The following is a 22722-nucleotide window of genomic DNA, read 5'->3' as shown; positions in this document are numbered from 1 at the left end:
TACTGCTCGCATAGGACTGAAAAGTCCCTTTACCCCAGCAGTAGGCTACTACTATTATTGTGGTCAAATTCTCAAATTTAGAGTTCTCCCTCCTCAGGACTTTAAATTTTGGCCAAAGTAGCTCAAACTTGACACAAAGATAGGATAAATTATGTAGATCAATAATGTTTCTGGGCCCTGTTTCCAGAAGGTACGGTTCGGCTGTTATTCCGGACCAAAGTTTTGCTATTTAGGGCTGTAGTGGGAAAAAGCTCAAAAGGAATCAGCGGCTCTCAAAACTTTACCTTAAGCCACAGGCCGCTCAAATGTTGCAGAGAGCTTCGATAGTTTATGTCGATCAAAAGTGTCCGCGGGCCGGACCTCGAGAAATGTACGGTTCGGCCGTCATTTTGGGTGATATCTTTGAAAAACCTGAAAAAGAGTTCTCCCTCCTCAGGATTTTAAATTTTGGCCAAAGTAGCTCAAACTTGACACAAAGATGGAATAAATTATGTAGATCAATAATGTCTCTGGGCCCTGTTTCCAGAAGGTACGGTTTGGCTGTTATTCCGGACCAAAGTTTTGCTATTTAGGGCAGTAGTGGGAAAAAGCTCAAAAGGAATCAGCGGCTCTCAGGACTTCACCTTAAGCCACAGGTCGCTCAAATTTTGCAGAGAGCTTCGATAGTCTATGTCGATCAAAAGTGTCCGCGGGGCCGACCTCGAGAAATCTACGGTTCGGCCGTTATTTTGAGTGATATCCTTGAAAAACCTGAAAAAGAGTTCTCCCCCAGGTTTGGATAAGTCCTTCTATGGGAACAGACAGAGTGACAGACAGACAGACAGACGACACCGAAGCGAATACAATAGTCCGTCCCGTATACCTTTTTATTACCATTGTAATAATAAAGGAAGGACGGACTAAAAAACGATATTCAAAATGCAAAATCCGTACGATTTTTACATTCCTCCTTCAAAAGGTATGCAACCCGCACAAACATGTACGGTAATTTTCGTAGTTGTTAGATCTGGCAACGCTGGAATTCTTGATAAAAGTCATTTCAAATTTTGATGAATTTATTGAATTTGAAAGTTCGAAACTTTAAAACGAAGGAAATAGGAAAAGTAGGTACCCTACTACCCGTGTTTAAAGTTAGTCAATCAATAATTTCATAGTAGATACTTACCTGTTAATTATAGAACGGGTCTGAGTGGGTTGTTTTTGGATTACCGGCGTTCAACATAGAGAAGTTTCAAATTAGCAGGTAAGGCTGTAGAATTGGAGTGTGTAGCTGGTAGCTGTGTAAAATGTAATCACTGTTCATTGTTTTTACCCATATTTTTACTTTTATTATTACCTAGTTACTTACCAGGACTTCTGTGAACCATAGATCTCCCTCAAAGGCTTTCACAGGCTTCCTGAAAGCTGAATAGGGTGCTATAACCGATCAGTAAAAGCTGATCTTTGTGGTTAACATGTTTATCAAATTTTATCATGATTAGACTAATGGTTTAAGATTAATGGTTTAAGATTTATTGTGGAACAAACATACACACTTATCTTTGGTTCTGAAATTAATGTTAAAGTGTGTGTTGACCTTTGAGCTTACTCAGAGATGTTTGAACCTCCTCCGAGTATGGTCAGACAAACGTACACTTCAACATGAACTTGCATACATAGACTCAATTGTGTTTAATTTGTAGTTTCAAAATGTTAAGTAGTACCTAACGAGCCCACAATCATTTCCATTTTTCTGAACACTCAAAAATACTATCTTCATAGCATATCTTTCTTTGCAAGTAGGATTTCAGTTTGAGATAAGGACATACTGTTATGTGATAATACCTACTGCTGTCACATAAGTAGTTGACCCACATAATCATGTGAATGGAAATTTCTCATAATTATGTGTGTCAACAAGTTATGAAGAAAAAATTACAGAGGAAAAACATTGCATGACTATTTTAATAGAGTGACATCATTTTGATATGACAATGTTTGAACAGTGTAATAGTGAAGGAGTTAACATGTAGGGAAGAGATTTTAATCATTATAAATGGATTCGAGGTAGAAAATATTGATAATCCAATAATGTATTGTATGTTACATAATACACAGGTCGCTCAAATTTTGCAGAGAGCTTCGATAGTTTATGTCGATCAAAAGTGTCCGCGGGCCGGACCTCGAGAAATGTACGGTTCAACCGTTATTTTGGGTGATATCTTTGAAAAACCTGAAAAAGAGTTCTCCCTCCTCAGGACTTTAAATTTTGGCCAAAGTAGCTCAAACTTGACACAAAGATGGAATAAATTATGTAAATCAATAATGTCTCTGGGCCCTGTTTCCAGAAGGTACGGTTCGGCTGTTATTCCGGACCAAAGTTTTGCTGTTTAGGGCAGTAGTGGGAAAAAGCTCAAAAGGAATCAGCGGCTCTCAGGACTTTACCTTAAGCCACAGGTCGCTCAAATTTTGCAGAGAGCTTCGATAGTTTATGTCGATCAAAAGTGTCCGCGGGCCGGACCTCGAGAAATGTACGGTTCGGCCGTTATTTTGGGTGATATCTTTGAAAAACCTGAAAAAGAGTTCTCCCTCCTCAGGACTTTAAATTTTGGCCAAAGTAACTCGAACTTGAGACAAAGATGGATTTGAGTTTCGCGTCAAAATGACAGTTGAAAGAGAAAGAAAGCAAGTCACACCTGACCCCTCTTTTACATTATTAAATCCTCTCTCTCCCTCTTTCTCACACTCTCTCTCTCTCTCCCTCTTTATCTCTCTTCCTTTCTCTTTCTCCCTCTCTCTTCCTGTCTCTCTGACACATTTTTTCCATCCCTCATTTTTTCCTTCTTCTCATAATGTCTCCTTATCTCACTCTCTATCTTTATCTCTCTCCCTCTCGCATTTATCCACCCCTCCCTTTCTCTCTCTTATTTTCTATACCCCTTCCTTTATTCTTTTCTCATTCCTTGTCTCCCTGCTTTCATAATGTGTCCTTATCTCTCGTTCAATCTCACTCTCTTCCTTCTCTCTCTCTCTCTCTCTCTCTCTATCTTTGTCCCCCTTTCTCTCTCTCCCACTCCCATCTCTCTTTCTCTCTCTTCTATCTTCATGTTATTTTCTACTTTCGATGTCAATATTGTTATCCTGAGTTTATATTTTGCTTCTTTCTTCTACCTCCTCTTTTTTTCTGATTTTGTAAATTCCTCCTTTCCTTGTTGTTGATCTCATTAAATTTCGAGAATAAAATAATGAGCTGAAAAATATTGTTGTGTTTTCTTCGTGTTACAAGAAACTGTCTACCTAATATTATATGCCTATTACCTCCTAGGACCTAGGGGGTAAGGGCCTGGGGTATTCTCATGGTAATTTTGCAAAGACCCAAAGGAGTACAATGTGACCTTATCAAAAGCTAGAGAATTAATGAACTCGGCTTCCAACAATAAACAAACAAAAAATTAGCCAGCCTGTTTGGCGCGTCTGCCTTGTAAACGCTAGATCGCGAGGTCGAATCCCACCCCGGGTGGATTTTATCCTGAACGGATAATGTTCGTTCTCGGAACAACTGGCTTCCTCCTATCCCATCCTTCTTCTATCTTCGTTTTCGGGACAATAAGACCTCACCAGTCACAGTTTCTCCCATCAAACCGAAAAAAGAAGTTCTTAGATTTGAATCTTCATTACAGTGTTTCCAGAGTTCTCAAAAAGCGAGTATCTTTTCATCAAGACTTTACGGTACCGAAGAGGACTCGATAAGAGTTGCTAGTTGCTTTACAAAGAGCTCTAAGTAGTAAAACAATGAAGAGGAAGGGGTAAAAGTAAATAATATTGGAAACAAAAAAAAAAACCTTGAACCTATACTTAGAAGAAATAATGCCCTTTACTTTACGAACAATCCATTTAGAAGTAAACGCTCTCTCTCTCTCTCTCTCTCTCTCTCTCTCTCTCTCTCTCTCTCGCTCTCTCTTTCTCTCTCTGTCTTTCTTTCTCTCGCTTGCTTTATAGCATTATATCAATCGCTCTAAAGTTGTAACAAAAGAAGAAAAAATGCATCTTACTGAAGAATAAGATGATTCAAAACCATCTGAATAAGTAGAAGAATAACAACGCAACTAAAAAAGTACCAGCAATACTAACTTGGAAACAACAACAGCAAAACCAACTAAACACCACAACACGCTTGCTTTATAGCATTATATCAATCGCTCTAAAGTTGTAACAAAAGAAGAAAAAATGCATCTTACTGAAGAATAAGATGATTCAAACCATCTGAATAAGTAGAAGAATAACAACGCAACTAAAAAAGTACCAGCGATACTAACTTGGAAACAACAACAGCAAAACCAACAAAACACCACAACAACAACAACAACAAGCATCAGCTAGAACGTGGAACTTTTGTTTTTAACAATTTGAAAAATACATGGCAGAGCAAATTGAATTTGTATATTTAATTGAGGATAAAATTTCATACCTCGGCTGGGATTGAACCCACGCCCTCCTGTTTACCAGGCGAGCGCCTTGACCACTACACCATTTGTTAGAAACGATATTGCTGGGTTAAAATACTTCACCGTTTGTATGATTTGCAATCGAAATACGAATAGGTAAAATTGTCAACAGCTCTCCATTTTAAGGGAGCAGGAAATGGTGAAGGAGTAGAATAGAATATGCATTGTTTAATGCGGCCACAATTTGTATAAAAAAATTCTTCATTTTATTCCAACTTGTGTTGAATTCTCTACGTGTGATACATTTTAAATTTATGCTTTAACCCAATGATGAACCGTGAAGGAAATTATTGTAGTAAAATACTTGATTTAGCTGATGCTAGTTGTTGTTTTAGTTGCTATTGTTGTGCTGAAAATGAGCAAATCTAACTCACTTCGTAGGCACCTGTAACCTCTAAACACTTCTAGGCTGTGAGTAAATTTGGACTCAACAATAAATTAGATTTTGGACCAAGAAAGAATAAATTAGATTTTGGTTTGCGATCCTTATGGAACCCAAATGCACAACTTTGAAATTATTCAAAATGTGAGACCAAACACTAATTATGTTGAGTAAGTATAGTACTTTATTTAGGCTGTTGTGGAAGAACAGGCATGTTTTGGACCAAGAAAGAATAAATTAGATTTTGGTTTGCGATCCTTATGGAACCCAATTGCACAACTTTGAAATTATTCAAAATGTGAGACCAAACACTAATTATGTTGAGTAAGTATATAGTGCTTTATTTAGGCTGTTGGGGAAGAACAGGCATCATCAGTCCCATTATTTCACCGCTTTACTCATAGGTTCTTATAGCACATGTCCAAAAGTCCCCTCTAAAATGAGACAGTCTTTTCACAGTTAGTTTGAACCTCAGAGGGTTAATATAAAAATTGTAAAATTCCTACGCTTTCTCTGTTGAAACTTTCATTCGTCATCAGCATCATTTGGAGCTTGATGACTTTTCCATCCACAAAATGCTGATAGTCTCTCGAACTCATCAAATCCACTGATTAGATTTCTCCTAATGATGATTGCCTTCATTGAATTTTCTTTATAGACAAAGAACTGTGGGAGAAGGAGATATTTTGCTTTAAATAATAAAATTTAAGTCTCAGGCATAAAATAAATTATATCGGAATTATTTAACCTACCGAGGTACATGGATAATGGTCTGTCACCGAAATTACTTACCTCTATTTCTCAGATAATCTATTTCTCAGTTCTTGGAAACCGTGTCTTACTATGGATGGAATTCACACGTAAATTTCAATAGCAAAACTTGAAGATTTAACTCTCATACAATACTTACCAAACTACCTAGGTATGCAAATAAAATACTTTTTCGATTCAAAGTACCTACATAATGATACAACAAGACTCTCCTCAAGATAAACACTTCATCCCTAAACATGAAAACCGTTGTAATCAGTGGGACATGGTATTCAATTGTTTCTAATGATAGGGAGGAAATCAGAGCGCCTGAGGGGAGAACGAAAAGGAAGAAGGGAAGGAAGCTGGGGGAAGAAAAACCCATCAGGGATGTTCATCGCCTTCACAATTCACTGTTATAAATTTTCCCTTGTTTTTCTCGCGTAAGTCATAATCGTAAAATTCTTTTGCATTAGTTATTGAAACCATTACTCCCTTCCTTCCTTCTCTCCAGGATTTCACAACTCCCACCATTCCAGAAATCCTCTAATAATTCTCTTTGTGGAAGAGGGAAAATTTTTCGAAAAGCTTTTATTTCTCAAAAAGTAATTAAAAGTGAAACATTGTAGTTGACTTTTTTCGACTTTTTTTCTCTCCTTCAATAATTTATGTCCTTTAAATGGTTTTTCTTCCTACAAAGGGAAAAATGGAGACCTTTTTCTGACGGGTTTCTGGTGAAGAAAGAATAACGAGAGGGAGAAAAGGGTGGAGAAGTATAATATATTGGAAAAATTTGTAGTTTCTTTTTACAAGCTAGAAACCCAAAAACTAAAAGCAGAAAGTCAATGGCAAATAGCAGAAAGTTACCTATGTTTGTACTGTAATTCGAACTGGCAACAAAAAGTGTTGGGGCAAAAGGCTTTTTTTTTTTTTTTTTTTTTTTTTTAGGTCTTGGTTTCAAGTGGCAGTGTTCTCACCTCTTCTACCCCACCACTGATTTTCCCTATTTGGGCTCTAATAATTTTGCTTTGAAGTAATTTAATGAAGGTGTTCATTATTGTTTAATTATCCAACAGGAAGTTCCAGCAGTTGTATTGATAGCAAAGCTAACATAAAGGAGGAACCCATCCTTATAATATCGAACGTAAAGGAGGAAGGCGAGAGGGAGACCATCAAGGAAGAGCCAAGTGGAAGTTCCGTCAATCTGCCTGCTGTCAAGAAGGAGGAAGATAATGAGGTAAGGAATAGAATAGAATAGAATAGAATGGAATATAGTTTGGTTATCCTGCTCGTGGTAAGATCTCGGTAATAATGAGGAAAATAATAATTCGAATCTGATTTTAAATAAACCTTTATTGAAAGGAAATAAGTCTACTTCAGATTTTTTAAAAGACCTTTAAAGATGTCTCTAAAAGGCTATAATATTCGTGTCCACTTCTATGAACAAATAGTCAACCATTTTGCACCTGAAATTTCCGAGTTCGCAATTCAGCCCAAAGGATTTTTTTTTTTACATAGTTCCTGCCAAGGTCTTATCGTCCTGAAATCAAAGAGAGAAGGAAGACAGGATAGGAAAAAGCCAGCCGTTCCGAGAACGAACATTATCCGTTCAGAAGAAAATTCGCCCCGGACGGGAATCGGACCCGCGGCCTAGCGCTTACAAGGCAGACGCGCCACCAACCAAGCTACTAACTAGGCTGGCTTTTTTTAACCCTAAATCTGTAAATATTTTCAGAGCAAGGATAGTGCTGGTACAGGCGCTCCGAATGTGACCCCAGATTCGGACACCAAAGACCTTCGACCTCTATCTGACCTGTCTGCGTCACACAAGAAAGACCTCCCTAACCCTGGAGGTAAACCCCCCCTCCCTCCAACACAGGTCAAGAAGGAATCTCTACCTCCCCACCATAAGATGCCGGGCAAGATGATGGAGAGTGAAGTAGTTCGAGATCTCAAGGGACAGCTTAAGTGAGTAGAGTTGTATTTGCCTTTCTTCTGAAGCTTGTTTCCCCTCTTTTGGCATTATAGCGTCTGAAGGGTTTTTATTTATAAAATTTACACCTATTCTATACCAAATACGTAAGACCCTGTTTAGACTGCAAGAGTAAAGGGACTTTTCAGTCTCATTGTGGCAGTATAAACAGGGTATATATTCTATTAACTTAGACTCGGACTACGAACCTCTAAATCTAGAACGGACCCCTCCTCAGGACTTTTAATTTTGGCCAAAGTAGCTCAAACTTGACACAAAGATGGGATTACTCAACTCTGAGAGAATCAGCTAGTCTACAGTGAAATTATGTTGTTAATAAAGCTCGTAAAAAAACACACAGTAACATTCTAACAACAAAAAACAGTAACATAATATGTATTAAAATACTTTCAGGAAAGCGCTAAACGACATTAAAGAGCTGAAGCTACTGCTTGACATGTACAAGAGTTTGAACAAGGAACAGAGAGACAAAGTCCAACTGATGGCAGCCGAGAAGAAAATAAGAGCGGAAGTAGAGGAATTGAAGTTACAACTGAAGAAAGTTCAGGTAAGGGCCCTGTATAAGCAGTGCTTTATTGCTGTCGGCTTAGAACAAGATATTCAATTGTGCTAATAGTTTAATTAGTAATTATGCTAACTGTATGTTCAAACAGGCCTAAGAATTAACACCTTGGCTAAGACATAGGTTTACCTTATGTTGAATATCCCTTATTTATACTGTCGGCTGAAGCTTAACTCCGAATACTAAAAGCCCACCCCGAAGCTCGGGTGTAAGGGCAAACAGCCCTAGAGGTCGGGTTAAGCTATACGAATCTTTACTGTCGGCTAATACTGAGAAGGCCCATTATACAAACACATTAAAAGAACTTTCCTGTCCTGGGTATAATTCTACATACTCTAAAATAACCTCCATGGCCAAGGATGTCACTTTGCCTTTATGATATTTCTCAAGTAGGACCAACATATCTGTGTTGCAGGATAGCAAGCGAGATGAAAGGAAGAAGCTGGCAGATGAGGAAGCCATGCGGAAGATTAAACAGTTGGAGGATCAAACTCATCAACTTCAGAGACAAGTTGCCACGCACAAGCAGGTAAGGCTGGGGTCTACTATAGTACGATCTCATTTTAAAGTGTTTGGTAACTGCTGAGCAGGCTCGGAGAAACCAAAACAGTCTACCATCTTTCTCAGCGAAAAAATAGAAATATATATATTATTTATGATCGGGGCTTTGGGCCCAGGAGGCCGAAATTTCGCAGAGGGGTTCATTATAGGATGTAGTGGGCGGCAACCGCAAGAAATGTACTGTTATCTTAAGCCAAGGGAAAAAGCTCAGAAAAGTTCTCTTTCCTCAGGCCTTTAAATTTCGGCCAAAGTAGCTCAAACTTAACCCAAAGGTGGAATAAATTATGTAGATCAATAATGTCTCTGGGCCCTGTTTCGAGAAGGTACGGTTCGGCTGTTATTCCGGACCAAAGTTTTGCTATTTGGGGCAGTAGTGGGAAAAAGCTCAAAAGGAATCAGCGGCTCTCAGGACTTTACCTTAAGCCACAGGTCGCTCAAATTTTGCAGAGAGCTTCGATAGTTTATGTCGATCAAAAGTGTCCGCGGGCCGGACCTCGAGAAATGTACGGTTCGGCCGTTATTTTGGGTGATATCTTTGAAAAACCTGAAAAAGAGTTCTCACTTCTCAGGACTTTAAATTTTGGCCAAAGTAGCTCAAACTTGACACAAAGATAGGATAAATTATGTAGATCAATAATGTCTCTGGGCCCTGTTTCCAGAAGGTACGGTTCGGCTGTTATTCCGGACCAAAGTTTTGCTATTTAGGGCAGTAGTGGGAAAAAGCTCAAAAGGAATCAGCGGCTCTCAGGACTTTACCTTAAGCCACAGGTTCCTCAAATTTTGCAGAGAGCTTCGATAGTCTATGTCGATCAAAAGTGTCCGCGGGGCCGACCTCGAGAAATGTACGGTTCGGCCGTTATTTTGGGTGATATCTTTGAAAAACCTGAAAAAGAGTTCTCCCTTCTCAGGACTTTAAATTTTGGCCAAAGTAGCTCAAACTTAACACAAAGATGGAATTATGTTGATCAATAATGTCTCTGGGCCCTGTTTCCAGAAGGTACGGTTCGGCTGTTATTCCGGACCAAAGTTTTGCTATTTAGGGCAGTAGTGGGAAAAAGCTCAAAAGGAATCAGCGGCTCTCAGGACTTTACCTTAAGCCACAGGTCGCTCAAATTTTGCAGAGAGCTTCGATAGTTTATGGCGATCAAAAGTGTCCGCGGGCCCGACCTCGAGAAATGTACGGTTCGGCCGTTATTTACGGCCAAAATTCTAAAAAAGGTTAAAAAAAAGTTTGCCATGCTCAGGACTTAGAATTCCGGCCCAAGTTGATTAAGCTCGACACAGAGGTGCAATTAAATATGTAAGTCAGATATGTCCCTGGGCCAGGTTTCCGGAAATGTACGGTCGGCCGTTATTCAGGGTTAAAGTTTCGCTAAAACATCAAAAGGTTAAGGAGTTCGGTCTTCTCAGGACTTCACCTTTCGGGCCAGATTTTTCAAATTTGTTTTCCAAAAATGTACTTACGGCCGGCATTCTTGTTCTCATTTATCTCTTCTCTAGGAAGAAGAAGCTCTACTCAATGAAATGGAAGTAACGGGCCAAGCTTTCGAGGACATGCAAGAGCAGAACTCTCGCCTACTCCAACAACTCAGAGAGAAAGATGATGCTAACTTCAAGCTCATGACAGAAAGAATCAAGTCAAACCAGTTGCATAAATTGGCACGAGAGGAGAAGGATATCTTGCATGAGCAGGTAGGTAATAAAACCTGCTTGGATTTAAAAAGACACTTTACCAGGGCAGTCTGAGCAATATCTAAGTGTATTTTATGGGTTAAAGGTACGTGTATTGCAGGGTGAAAGCAGTCAAGCTTGTCGGAAAAAGTTGCTCATCGGTTTGAGTCGAAAGCTACTTGCCTCAATAATATTGTTTAATTTTCTGTGTCCCAGGTGAACGCTCTGAAGCTTCAGATTGATGCTATGCACACCGCCATCAGGAAATTAGAAGAGAAAGAGCGCTATCTGCAAACCGTTCTGACCAACGTGGAGAAAGAATTGCATCTGAGAAACCAAGCCATGGATTTGAACAAGAGAAAGGCCATTGAGTCGGCACAGTCGGCTGCTGATTTGAAATTACATTTAGGTAAGTTTGTACAGATGTAATAAGACTACCTGGTCCTACTCAAGAGTATAAAAAATAAGGTAAACATAATTATATCCTAGCTTAATAAACCTAGCACCTAGGCTATTTATATGAAACATAAAAATAAGGTGGGTACATGCCCAAATACACATGTATATGAATCAGGTACACCATATTTTCTGATGAAGTCCTTTGCAAATACATGTAAAGTAACATTTCAAAATTGACTCCACAAAAGTACTAATAAAGGTTGCAAGTAATTATAATTATTCCATATTTTCGTGGAATGAGGCACAGGCTGTTGGAACTACTAACCCTTGAAACCACTAACTCTTTCCACAGAAAAGTATCATGCTCAGCTGAAAGAGGCACAGCAAGTGGTAACTGAGAAGACAAGCTCCCTGGAGGCAGAAGCTTATAAGACTAAGAGACTGCAGGAGGAAATTGCACAGCTACGTCGCAAAACGGAACGCATGAAAAAGATCGAACAAGCTGGCACCTTAGATGAGGTTTGTATTATTTTTTTTTTTCTCTCCTTTGAATCAGTTTGTATTCGCCGAACCACGTTACATTTCGAAAAAAGAAAATGGACTAGATAAAAAGGCTTTGAGAATATTACTGTTGTATGTTTCTTGATTTCATGCTTAACTCAATTTAATTCAAATTCCTACCTTTGCCTACGAATTTTATCCTCTTTTATTTGAGATTTGACTATGTAATAATGAAGCCTATCTAAGGAGTATAAGGGTTAGACAACCCCACCGGCGTGGCGTTAACCTTTCCTAGGAATCCTATATTACCTTCCTCTCAACAATCTTCTACTATTACAAATCCCTATCTTTACCTAATAATACCTTTACCTACGGATTATACGTTTTCAGGTGATGATGGAAGAGATTCGCGAGTACAAGGAAACTCTCACTTGTCCCTCTTGCAAGGTGAAGAGGAAGGATGCGGTTCTAACTAAATGTTTCCATGTGTTCTGCTGGGATTGTCTGCGCACCCGCTATGAAACACGCCAGAGAAAATGCCCCAAATGCAATGCGGCATTTGGAGCTAACGATTATCATCGCCTGTATTTGGAGTCGTAGATCAAATTGAAGTTTATTAAATGATACCAACAACAATATTGAAGAGATACCTACCAAAGAGTACTATGTTACCCATCGCTACCAAAGATTATGATTTGTGTTTAATATTTTCATTTCTCATTATTTGTTACATGTTTTGTCGAGGTATCCGGGTGGTTTTTTCTCCATCAGCAAGTTGCCATGGCCTTGCACAAAAATTTGAAGTATTCTTTTATCATTTCCCATTTTTATCACCCCGATTATCATTTTGTTGAAAAGATTTAAAACTACCGGATGGACACCTAGACAGTTTCTATTTATTATATTTATTAATTCACTGTTTTTTATTTGTTACTTTCATTTCTTATTGGCATACCTATTACCTACCATTATTTCTCGTTTATTTTTGTTGTTTTGAATTTGATGTTTTTGTGTCTGCTTAATGTTATCATTTCAGATTTGTTTTATGAAAAGACATCATTGTTACTCGCTTTGGAGTGTTGCTTTTGCTGTTTTATCATTTTATTTATTGAATTCAGTTTATGAAATAACAAATAACCTATATTAATAGCCCAACTATTCAGACATTGATCATTTTGTTCTGGAACATTTCCTATGTTATTTTGTTGAAAAAAAAAAAGATCTGTAGTACCTAGGTACTTTTTCGACGTTCACGTATTTATTGTGCATTTATTTATTTACCAAGTAAATTTTACCCATTATGTGTTATTTATCCATTATATTATTTATTTATACATAGGTATGGTACCTTTGAAGTGAAGCAGAAAATCTCAGTTATTTTGCAAATTGTTACCAAAGAGTGTATTTTGCTAGTGAGTCCATGGAGACATTTTTTTCTTATAGAATATGTATTTATTATTACCTGTCTATTACTCTATTGTTATAAAAATATTCTTTATGATACACATAAAATTGGAATTAAAAAAACCTGCGATCTCCCAAAATATATTATTACCTATTATTTATTATGTGTCATTCACTTTTATTGTTTTAATTGCTTAATAGTTCTCCAAAGACAAAGGTTAGTATAGGTGAAGCCAAAAGGGAGCCTAACATAACTCAAATGCAAATGTTGTACATAGGAACCAATTGGAGGACTGTAGGAATGCGATCAACGGAAAGGAACAAAGAAAGAAAAAAAAATATACAAGATGGAAGTGGAAGAAGGGAGAGAAGGTGAAGTAAAAGCTGAAGAGGTAGAAAAGAAGAGCCAGAGTAGGTATTGAGGGTTACTAAAACTAGGAAAGAAACAAGATGCTTGAAAGTACAACAAAAAATCCCCCAAAAAACAGTTTTTTTTTTTTTGTTTTTTGGCTTTATGGTTTTCTGGACAAAATTTGCACCACCATTTTCGTGTTCCTGGTAAAAAGACCTTTAATTTGATATATAGGTCGACCAGGTTTGGATAAGTCCTTCTATGGGAACAGACAGAGTGACAGACAGACAGACAGACGACACCGAAGCGAATACAATAGTCCGTCCCGTATACCTTTTTATTACCATTGTAATAATAAAGGAAGGACGGACTAAAAAACGATATTCAAAATGCAAAATCCGTACGATTTTTACATTCCTCCTTCAAAAGGTATGCAACCCGCACAAACATGTACGGTAATTTTCGTAGTTGTTAGATCTGGCAACGCTGGAATTCTTGATAAAAGTCATTTCAAATTTTGATGAATTTATTGAATTTGAAAGTTCGAAACTTTAAAACGAAGGAAATAGGAAAAGTAGGTACCCTACTACCCGTGTTTAAAGTTAGTCAATCAATAATTTCATAGTAGATACTTACCTGTTAATTATAGAACGGGTCTGAGTGGGTTGTTTTTGGATTACCGGCGTTCAACATAGAGAAGTTTCAAATTAGCAGGTAAGGCTGTAGAATTGGAGTGTGTAGCTGGTAGCTGTGTAAAATGTAATCACTGTTCATTGTTTTTACCCATATTTTTACTTTTATTATTACCTAGTTACTTACCAGGACTTCTGTGAACCATAGATCTCCCTCAAAGGCTTTCACAGGCTTCCTGAAAGCTGAATAGGGTGCTATAACCGATCAGTAAAAGCTGATCTTTGTGGTTAACATGTTTATCAAATTTTATCATGATTAGACTAATGGTTTAAGATTAATGGTTTAAGATTTATTGTGGAACAAACATACACACTTATCTTTGGTTCTGAAATTAATGTTAAAGTGTGTGTTGACCTTTGAGCTTACTCAGAGATGTTTGAACCTCCTCCGAGTATGGTCAGACAAACGTACACTTCAACATGAACTTGCATACATAGACTCAATTGTGTTTAATTTGTAGTTTCAAAATGTTAAGTAGTACCTAACGAGCCCACAATCATTTCCATTTTTCTGAACACTCAAAAATACTATCTTCATAGCATATCTTTCTTTGCAAGTAGGATTTCAGTTTGAGATAAGGACATACTGTTATGTGATAATACCTACTGCTGTCACATAAGTAGTTGACCCACATAATCATGTGAATGGAAATTTCTCATAATTATGTGTGTCAACAAGTTATGAAGAAAAAATTACAGAGGAAAAACATTGCATGACTATTTTAATAGAGTGACATCATTTTGATATGACAATGTTTGAACAGTGTAATAGTGGGTCCAGACTTGTGCAATGCAATGAAATTCGTCAGTTTGGACGTGTTTGAGAAAGTTGCAGCAAAGTTTTTTGAACATTGCAGCAAACGTCTGTGGGTATCCGGAGGTTGGCGGTTTTCTGGCAAATGTCTTTGATGTGCATTGCACTAGTTTGGACGTGTTTGCAAAGCATCATGCAATGCAATGCAAATGATGTACCTACCTACTATAGGCCATTACTAGTACCTATTCTAAATTCTCGGATACATGAAAAACGTTCGCATTCGTCAGATTTGATTTTACGTGCAACGTGCAATGCAAATGCTTTGCACGTTGCATTGCACAAGTCTGGACCCAGCATAATACCTATTGCTAGAGTGCAAATAGAGCCATAGAAATTGTTGGATTTTTCAATATTCACCCACATTTTTTTGTTTTACATGGGTACCTAAGTACAAGACCATTCTTATTTCATTTCTGAAAATTATTCTGGAGTTATTGTTCGTTAATTGTTGAGGTACCCATATTTCACTAATGAACTAATATGGCTAATCAGGGGAAATTAACTTTGCATTATTTCTTTTTCAGCTCAACAATGGTTTGATCTCACTTTCATTGTATTCAGATCTCTAGTCAAATTTTGTCCTCCTCAGTCATTAGTTAATATTTATGCTAGAAATGACACTAGCCAATTTGTTCAATTACAAATACTTAGACAAACATCATCTAAATGGATTTGACAACTACAAGTACAGTTCTGTTGATACTAATCCTATTGGGATCTATGTGATGCATCCTTTTTGGAATAAACTTGTAGAGGTAAGTGAATGATTGAATTTCAGGGGTACATTATGGAGGGGAAAAAAACACTCTTGCTGATAGCACTCTTTTTCTTTTAATTTCCTGATGGCAGTCATTAAAATTCAGTCTTAAAGATCCAAACTGCACAAAGCTAAGAAACCATACCATAAACTACAATAGTCAATGGTGGTAATAATAGAAAGTAGAAAAAAATATGCACACACCCACATAATTATGTATGTGGGTGTGTAGGAGTAAAGGGACTTTTCAGTCTCATCCTAGTAGTATTATTATTATTACATTAAAATGGGTGTCTTTTCTGACAAAATTTCTGTGTGCGGAGTCCAGTATGTAGGACTATTGCATCTAGTAGTAGGTAAATTCTTTTTTTTTTCTAGGAGAGGGCTTATAAAAATTTCAACTGCATATAAAAGTTATTTTTCTTCCCTCTTTTTCAGTACTTTCCCAGATGGTTGGCACCAAATTTGATCACATTTGTTGGCTTTCTCTTCACTGTCTTGAGTTTTGTTTGGCTTTCATTTTACGATTACCACTATTATGCTTCAAGCTTGACACACCCAAACTATCCACCAGTTCCCAAATGGTTATTTTCTCTTGTTGGCATTTGTGTATTTCTTGCTTACACTCTTGGTGAGTACCTATAAGTTGAAATTGTTGAGATAGGTGTCTGCTTGATCTTAACTTAACCTAAGATAAGTTAATGCCCAAATTTATTGTTACCTATTTGCTGGTCTTAACCTAACCCAATATAAGTTAATGTCCAAATTTATTGTTATTTGCTGGTTTAAATAAATAGTATTCAAATGACCCAGTTCCTTTGGATGTGTAATCAACAAGTACCTACCTATTCAAATTGAGTGTGACTCATATCTCATTGAATACAGTTTTTATTCTAAATTTATTAACTTCAAAAGCCTGGTTTATTTAATCAAATTATTCTTATACTAATTTAATAATATTCCTCCCCAGATGGTATTGATGGTAAGCAAGCCCGTCGGACCGGGAACTCAGGTCCTGTAGGAGAATTATTTGACCATGGGCTAGACTCCTGGACTGCCATGTTTGTACCAGCTCTCCTCTATTCAATTTTTGGTCGCAGTGATTTCTCAGTATCCCCGTTCCGAATGTACCTCATCTGTTGGAATGTTTTCATTTCATTCTACGCGTCTCACTGGGAGAAATATAACACTGGTGAGTTTTATGTAGAAATGAAGCCATTATACGTCAGCCACGCTGCTATTTCCGTATCTACGTCATGTAACAGCATGCCTCATGTTGAAAGTGTAGGACACGGAAAGTATGCTTTATTGTATGCATCTTGTGAGTTGCAAGGTCACAGTTTAGTGTTGAAAACTGTGATTAATTCAAAACAACCAGGGATTTTATCCAGCCTAGCCAGCTTGGAGGCCAGCATGTCTGCCTTGTAAGCGCTGGATCGCGGGTTCACGCGCCTTGTATGTTATAAGTGCTAGAAATTTTTCTGTTAAAATTTTATACCTCAAGTAATATCTTTTTATGGTTTGGTGCTCATTATAATTACTTATTTTGTTCCAACTTTTTCAGGAGTTCTCTATCTGCCCTGGTCTTATGATCTGTCCATGCTTGGCACTACAGTTGTCTTCTGGGTTACTGGCTACTATGGGATTGAGTTCTGGAAAGTTTACCTCTATCGTGATATAACCCTGGGTCACTTGCTCGAGATCACATTCTATGTCAGTTCCTTCATCTCTAACCTCCCGGTGGTCATCTATAATATTTATCAGTAAGTTCATTACACTTTTTTTAATATTGAATGAGATCCTGTACACTGCCAAGGCAAAGTGTGGCATTACTTCAAGGCTCACTCCACTCCAGTAGGTACCTAGTGTGTAATCTTGACTTTGTCATTATTGAATTCGTTAGCCCGAAATGCAGTCTTCAGTGTCTGGTAGTTTTAGTCTAAGACTCTAAGGACTGTAAAGTCCATGTTGTCATCAATCATTCGCCATTAGTTGCCGTATAGGCTGCCTAACTTTATCTGTTATTTGATGTGTAGATAAGCATTTGGCAGGGTGTACTTAATCCTTGAAATCCTAGAGTTCCTAAACGACGTAGACATTCATCTTGATCTTTTCTCCAAACCTTGCCCACAAAGGAAGGCTTTCTTTTTCAATTCCTACAAAGATTTCATTGAATTTCTATCTCTGATTTTCAGTTCCTACAAAACGGGCACGGGAAAGAATCGGCCTCTGCTGGAAGCCATGCGGCCTCTCTACCCTCTAGTCGCTTTTGTTGCTCTCTCTTACTATTGGGTGCGAACTTCACCTAATGATATCATGGACTTGGATCCGCGGGCTGTGTTTATTACCACTGGAACCATCTTCTCCAATATCTGCGTGAGTGGGTTTCAAATTTTCAGAGGTTCTTAAAGATAAATAATAAGACTAATAGACTCTCGAGTTTAAGGGAACCACTAGGCGACGTTAACGCCGGAGGCGTTCTCTATCACCTAACCCTTAGAGCTCCATTATTATGTGGTCAAATTCTCAATTAAACGAGGATAAAATTCCATGCCTCGGCTGGGATAGAACCCACGTCCTCCTGTTTACCAGGTGACCGTCTTGACCACTACGCCACCGAAGCAGGTTACCTACTCATTTTCATTATTATTTTCATTCTTCAAAAGGACATTTCCCTTGATAAATATCAAAGGTTGAGCGCGTAGGGCATCAACTCGTAAATATATTATCATTATTATTATTTTCCCTCTCTTTCTTAACTCCATAGAATAGAATATACCTTGTTTGTCCTGCTCGAATAGGACTGAAAAGTCCTTTTATCCCAGCAGTCTAAGCAAGGTCTCGTGTATTTGATGGGTTAAAGAATAATACATGTATCAGAAACAATTCAGTAAAAAAGACCTTGCTTAACTTGGGAAAAAAAGCCCACCCTGGTCTTAGTTTTACTGCCCTAAGGGACAGTTTCAGCTTATACGAATCCACGAATCTTCCCTCTCTTCCAGTGCCGACTGATCGTAGCTCAAATGAGCAACACCCGTTGTGACGCATTCAACTGGCTTCTAGTAGCTCAAGCAGTGGACATTGTGCTGTCCTCGTTCTTTGTTGGAATGCCCCGTGCTGAACTTTGTCTCCTCTATGTTTTCTGCACGGTAGCTTTGTTGGCCCACATCCATTATGGATCGTGTGTGGTAAGTAGTGATGGGTAAATACCCGGGTACTTATTTTTGGGGTAAATACCCTGGGTATTTACCCGGGTAAATACCCAATTTTTATAAATACCCGGGTATTTTCAAGAAGCGCCTCAGTCGAATTGTGCCCGGGAAATTAAAAAAAAAATCAAGTGACGGTGTTTTTTGTTTATTTTTCTTCTTTTTTTAAAATACCCGGGTATTTATCCACCCCCAGGGTGGGTAAATACCCGGGTAAATACCCAATTTTTATTTACCCACCCAGTGGGTATTTACCCACGACCCATCACTAGTGGTAAGTATATTCCCTGATTTTTCCGTTAGGAAAATGAGAGAATACGATAAAAACGATGAATGATAATCTGTGAGATGTACTTGATTGAGGGGTTTGACATGGTATACCCACCCGTATAAGCAGAGCTTGTGCCACGGATGGGGAGTTCATTTATAATATTAGGATAAAAGTTAGGATTTTATTAGGATAAAAGTTTTTTTTTTTTTTTTTTTTTTTTTTTTTTTTCTTCAAACCCCTCGATTATTTATTTTTGTCTTTTCTTTTTAAAACAGGGTGTCAAGCTACTTTTACTTGGAAGGCTTCCTTCCTTGGAAGGCTGGAAGACTTATGTACTTCCAAGTGAAAGTTTCGGAACTATCTCACAATGCGATGGCCTTAAATCACCTGACTTCATTTAGGGCTTAAACTCTGAACAAACTACTATATCTTTTTTAATAACAAACTACTATACCGGGAGCTTCTTCACAATTTTTGTGGATATCACAGCATTATTAAGCCTTTACTATTTCTAACAATTCTATATTTTTTCTTTTTACTCTGGTAATGCCGCCACTGGTCGCTACTCGATTAAAGTAGCTTGTCCTCACGAGGCTGAGTGCACCCCGAAATCCAAGCACAGAGCTGAAAAAACTTCGGCCCCGCCGGAAATTGAACCCCGGATCTCCGGAGTGCAAGCCTAGTGTGATACCCACTCGGGCACGAAGTTTGCTTCAAACTATTATATCTTTTCTTGTCTCTTCATTCACAGGTTCGTCAGATGTGCAAGCATTTCAAGATCCGAGTATTCAAAATCAAACATAAGTAAATATCTTTGTGATGACGATAGTGGTCACAAGATGAGTAACGCGCGTTTAATGTTCTTGGCCCATTGTATTACCCGTTTATTTTTTATCGTCATTGACCTCAGTTTTTTATATATTTTTTGCACCTCGGGTGCACCTTGAAATAACCAACAGCACGTAATGTCCCAGACAGTCACCCATCCAACATCCAAATAGCGACCATAACATTTAACTACTGCTCCGTCGATAACTGGTGCATTCAAAGTGCTAAAGCTGTTGGCTTTTTCAAGTTCAAATTTTAATTTTTTAAATTACAGATATTTATTTGGTCGTTACCGATCGTCAACATTTGAACAAATTTAAAATTGCAAAAATACATCTACTGTGGTCTCTTGTTTGTCTTAACAGTGATTTTTATATCTTCTAAAAAAATTTCAGAACAATTTTTTCCCACATCTTTGAACTGTTCAGTAACTCTTGAGATGTTCATTTGATCACAAACTGAACCTTATTGTTTCTCTATCTGATATTTCTATTATCATTTCCTTCTTAACTCTATGTTTTCTATCTATTTTCAGACAATAGAACTTCGGTGTTAATGTTTCTTCATAAATTTACTTTTTCTCTAAGTGGTAAGAAATCAATTGTATACGACTCTCTAAATCCACCCAGAGAAGTTCATGAGCTTTGTACATTGTGCTAGAGTGGCCTAGACTCTACAAAGAATTACTCAAGAAAAAGAAACTCACAGGGTGAAATCAACAATGTACCTGAGCCCCTTGGCTCTAGAGCAAATATTTCTACGTGTTATTGGCAAGGAAACTGTGTTGTTAGTCTGTAATAAGCTATGATCAAGTCTAAAATTTGATGCAAATAAATACTTACCGAAAGTCTATTGCTGTTATTATCATTAATCCTGAACATTGTTCCTCACATAGTACCTTCATTTTCATATTAAATCCCTTTACCTTCGTGAGTGTGATATTTTTCGAACTATATTTATTTATTTTCTCTCATCTCTCCCTCTTCTTCTCTCCCTAAAATTTGAACATTATTACTAGTAAATCTTACATCTATCGGTGTATTTGTCACATTATCATAAACGCGAACAAATGAAACTTTAACTACAAAGGCTGAGAGTGTATTCCAAGTCTAAACTGTGAAAAATATCACACCTCTGTAAAGTCTCCTTTTATAATTTTATCTACACCAGTATTTTGAGACAATGGTTATATTGTTTTTCTACCCTGAATATTTTATCTATTCTTTAGAATTGAGAAATATTTTTCGAGGGCTACTGTGTTTCCATACAACTAGGGATATTTCGTGTTTTCAAGCACTGTTCCTAAAGTAACTTTAAGTAGGTGTTCAGTGGTGCAAGTTCTTTGTATAATTTATTTGTAAGTTAAGGGCGCCAGTCCATTGGGTTTAATTTAATTTAACATAAAATGTTTTAATAGATTTTATGATAACTTATGTTAACTAGATTTTTATTTTAATTTATAACAATTAGGGAATTCCATAATAGCAAAAATAAAAAAAATGCAATGCAATGCCGTTGAAAAGTATTGGCTAGTATTTGATTTTTATTAGCGTGAGATTGGTATTATTACTTAAAAGTATTACAGGTGCCAATTGACGGTAAGCAGTACCAAAGGACGATGTATCCAGCATAATAACATTCCTTTTTATAATTTTATATTTTTACCTATTTTTAGAAAAAATAAATAGTGACATAAATATAAAGATTGTACGGTGTAACAGTAACATAATTTAACCTCTACCTATGTCCCCCCATTTGTACTTTTATCAAATATTTTCGTCCATGTAAGATTAACAATTTTCCTTCTTTTTTAATGGGATCTGATGGATTTATTTTATTCATACAAATGTTGAATTTCAATGGCAATTTAGAATGCCATTATGGAAAAGTTGTTCGTACACGCTACGTATTATAAATTATTTAGATAATATCTATTTCTATTTTCCAGTTATGTTCGGGTAAAATACTTGTTATTTAAATTATTATATTAAGTGTAGCTTTTTATGTTTTATTGTCTATTATTGTTATTATTTTTATTTATTATTTAATTCTTATTATTTTTGTTCTTATCTTGTCCATACTTGATCAATGTCTTTTTACGCTTATGAGAGGTGATTTTTTTTCTTTCTTTTGTATGGTAAAATTTCCAGGGGTAATAAAATTAATTACCTACTTTCTATTATTTTTACATGTTGCCATCTATTCTTATTCCATGTATATTGTCAACAGAACTCCGACAGTATAAATCATATTATCCAAATCACGGTTTCAGAGTTTTTTTAACCACCTATTCCAAGTCATATCACCTCAAAAATTACTCCAAGAAGAAAACACACTATTGCTAACCCAGTCATCATTGAAAATACTCTCTTATTTTTGTAATGTGTCTATTAGGTGTCTTTGTTTTGTATGTGTCAGTGTACCCTTTCTTTCGAGTGAATAAATTCACCGACTTAAAAACGACGATTTAAATAAATTGGTTCGTGTTTTTATTTTTTCTCCTGTACTAAACCAGGTCCTCTGTAGGTTTTCGGATCTATTGGGTATGACATTTGACTAGATTTTGTTTGTTACCTATTGTCCAATTGTTTACCTACTTGTTCGGCTCTGCCCACTCTTACTTTTTAGTCCAGAAAATGAGCAAGAAAACTGTAAACCTTGACAAAAGTGTCAGCTAGGACCAACCTTGCAAAAAAAAATAATAATAACCGTCCTACTTTTTTTTTTAACCAGCCACGAAATCGCAAACCTCAGAACCTATGAGACCCCGACAGAATTATCAGTAAAGTCTGAATTTGTTGTCAAATATCGCCCCAACCCTCCCTTCACGCCCGTCGGCTGGTTTGATCTAGCTCTACTATTTAAATTTAAATTGTGTTAATGTAGTGAGAATCATTTCTTGATTTGATTTCCAAGGGAGATGAGTACACCTAAAACAGACTGACCCTTTCACTATTGAAACAAATGGACTACTAGGTCTCCCTTGACAGTCTATATAAAGACAATAGAAAAGCAAGGAATAAGAATATCGCGAGCATTTGGAGAAAATCATTCAAATGGCCTTTTGAGATTGTTTTTAATTTTCTTCA

The 22722-nt window shown here is 37.1% G+C and overlaps 2 protein-coding genes across 3 annotated transcripts; both read left to right on the top strand.

Annotated features, from left to right (window-relative positions):
- Window positions 1-6692: 6692 nt before the first annotated feature.
- On the top strand, window positions 6693-12862 carry LOC103517820 (E3 ubiquitin-protein ligase Bre1-like; the record flags this gene model as incomplete). The annotated part of the gene is made up of 8 exons (XM_008482868.3): window positions 6693-6853; window positions 7352-7584; window positions 8003-8156; window positions 8587-8700; window positions 10233-10424; window positions 10620-10812; window positions 11155-11321; window positions 11694-12862. Coding segments are annotated over 8 exons (1424 nt in total), but the record flags the coding sequence as incomplete, so codon positions are not given.
- A 702-nt stretch (window positions 12863-13564) lies between these two features.
- Window positions 13565-22109, top strand: LOC103517819 (ethanolaminephosphotransferase 1-like). 2 transcript variants are annotated; one of them, XM_008482867.3, is made up of 8 exons: window positions 13565-13773; window positions 15093-15323; window positions 15764-15956; window positions 16296-16517; window positions 16890-17088; window positions 17521-17701; window positions 18328-18513; window positions 19557-22109. In XM_008482867.3, the coding sequence occupies exons 2-8, from the start codon at window positions 15174-15176 to the stop codon at window positions 19611-19613; spliced, it is 1188 nt and encodes a 395-aa protein (XP_008481089.1). In that variant the 5' UTR covers window positions 13565-13773; window positions 15093-15173; the 3' UTR covers window positions 19614-22109. The 2 variants fall into 2 exon arrangements, with proteins under 2 accessions (XP_008481089.1, XP_026685590.1); XM_026829789.1 differs by having other exon boundaries at window positions 13565-13818.
- The last annotated feature ends 613 nt before the right edge of the window (window positions 22110-22722 follow it).

Source organism: Diaphorina citri, unplaced genomic scaffold (assembly GCF_000475195.1).
Source record: "Diaphorina citri unplaced genomic scaffold, Diaci psyllid genome assembly version 1.1 scaffold1975, whole genome shotgun sequence".
Taxonomy (NCBI): domain Eukaryota; kingdom Metazoa; phylum Arthropoda; class Insecta; order Hemiptera; family Psyllidae; genus Diaphorina; species Diaphorina citri.
This window is presented reverse-complemented; position numbering and strand designations above follow the sequence as displayed.

Coding starts and splice junctions, on each gene's coding strand:
- LOC103517819 (XM_008482867.3), top strand. CDS start 15,174: ATGCTAGAAATGACACTAGCCAATTTGTTCAATTACAAATACTTAGAC. Junction 15,957..16,295: donor ATTTCTTGCTTACACTCTTG/GTGAGTACCTAT, acceptor ATTCCTCCCCAG/ATGGTATTGATGGTAAGCAA. Junction 16,518..16,889: donor CTGGGAGAAATATAACACTG/GTGAGTTTTATG, acceptor CAACTTTTTCAG/GAGTTCTCTATCTGCCCTGG.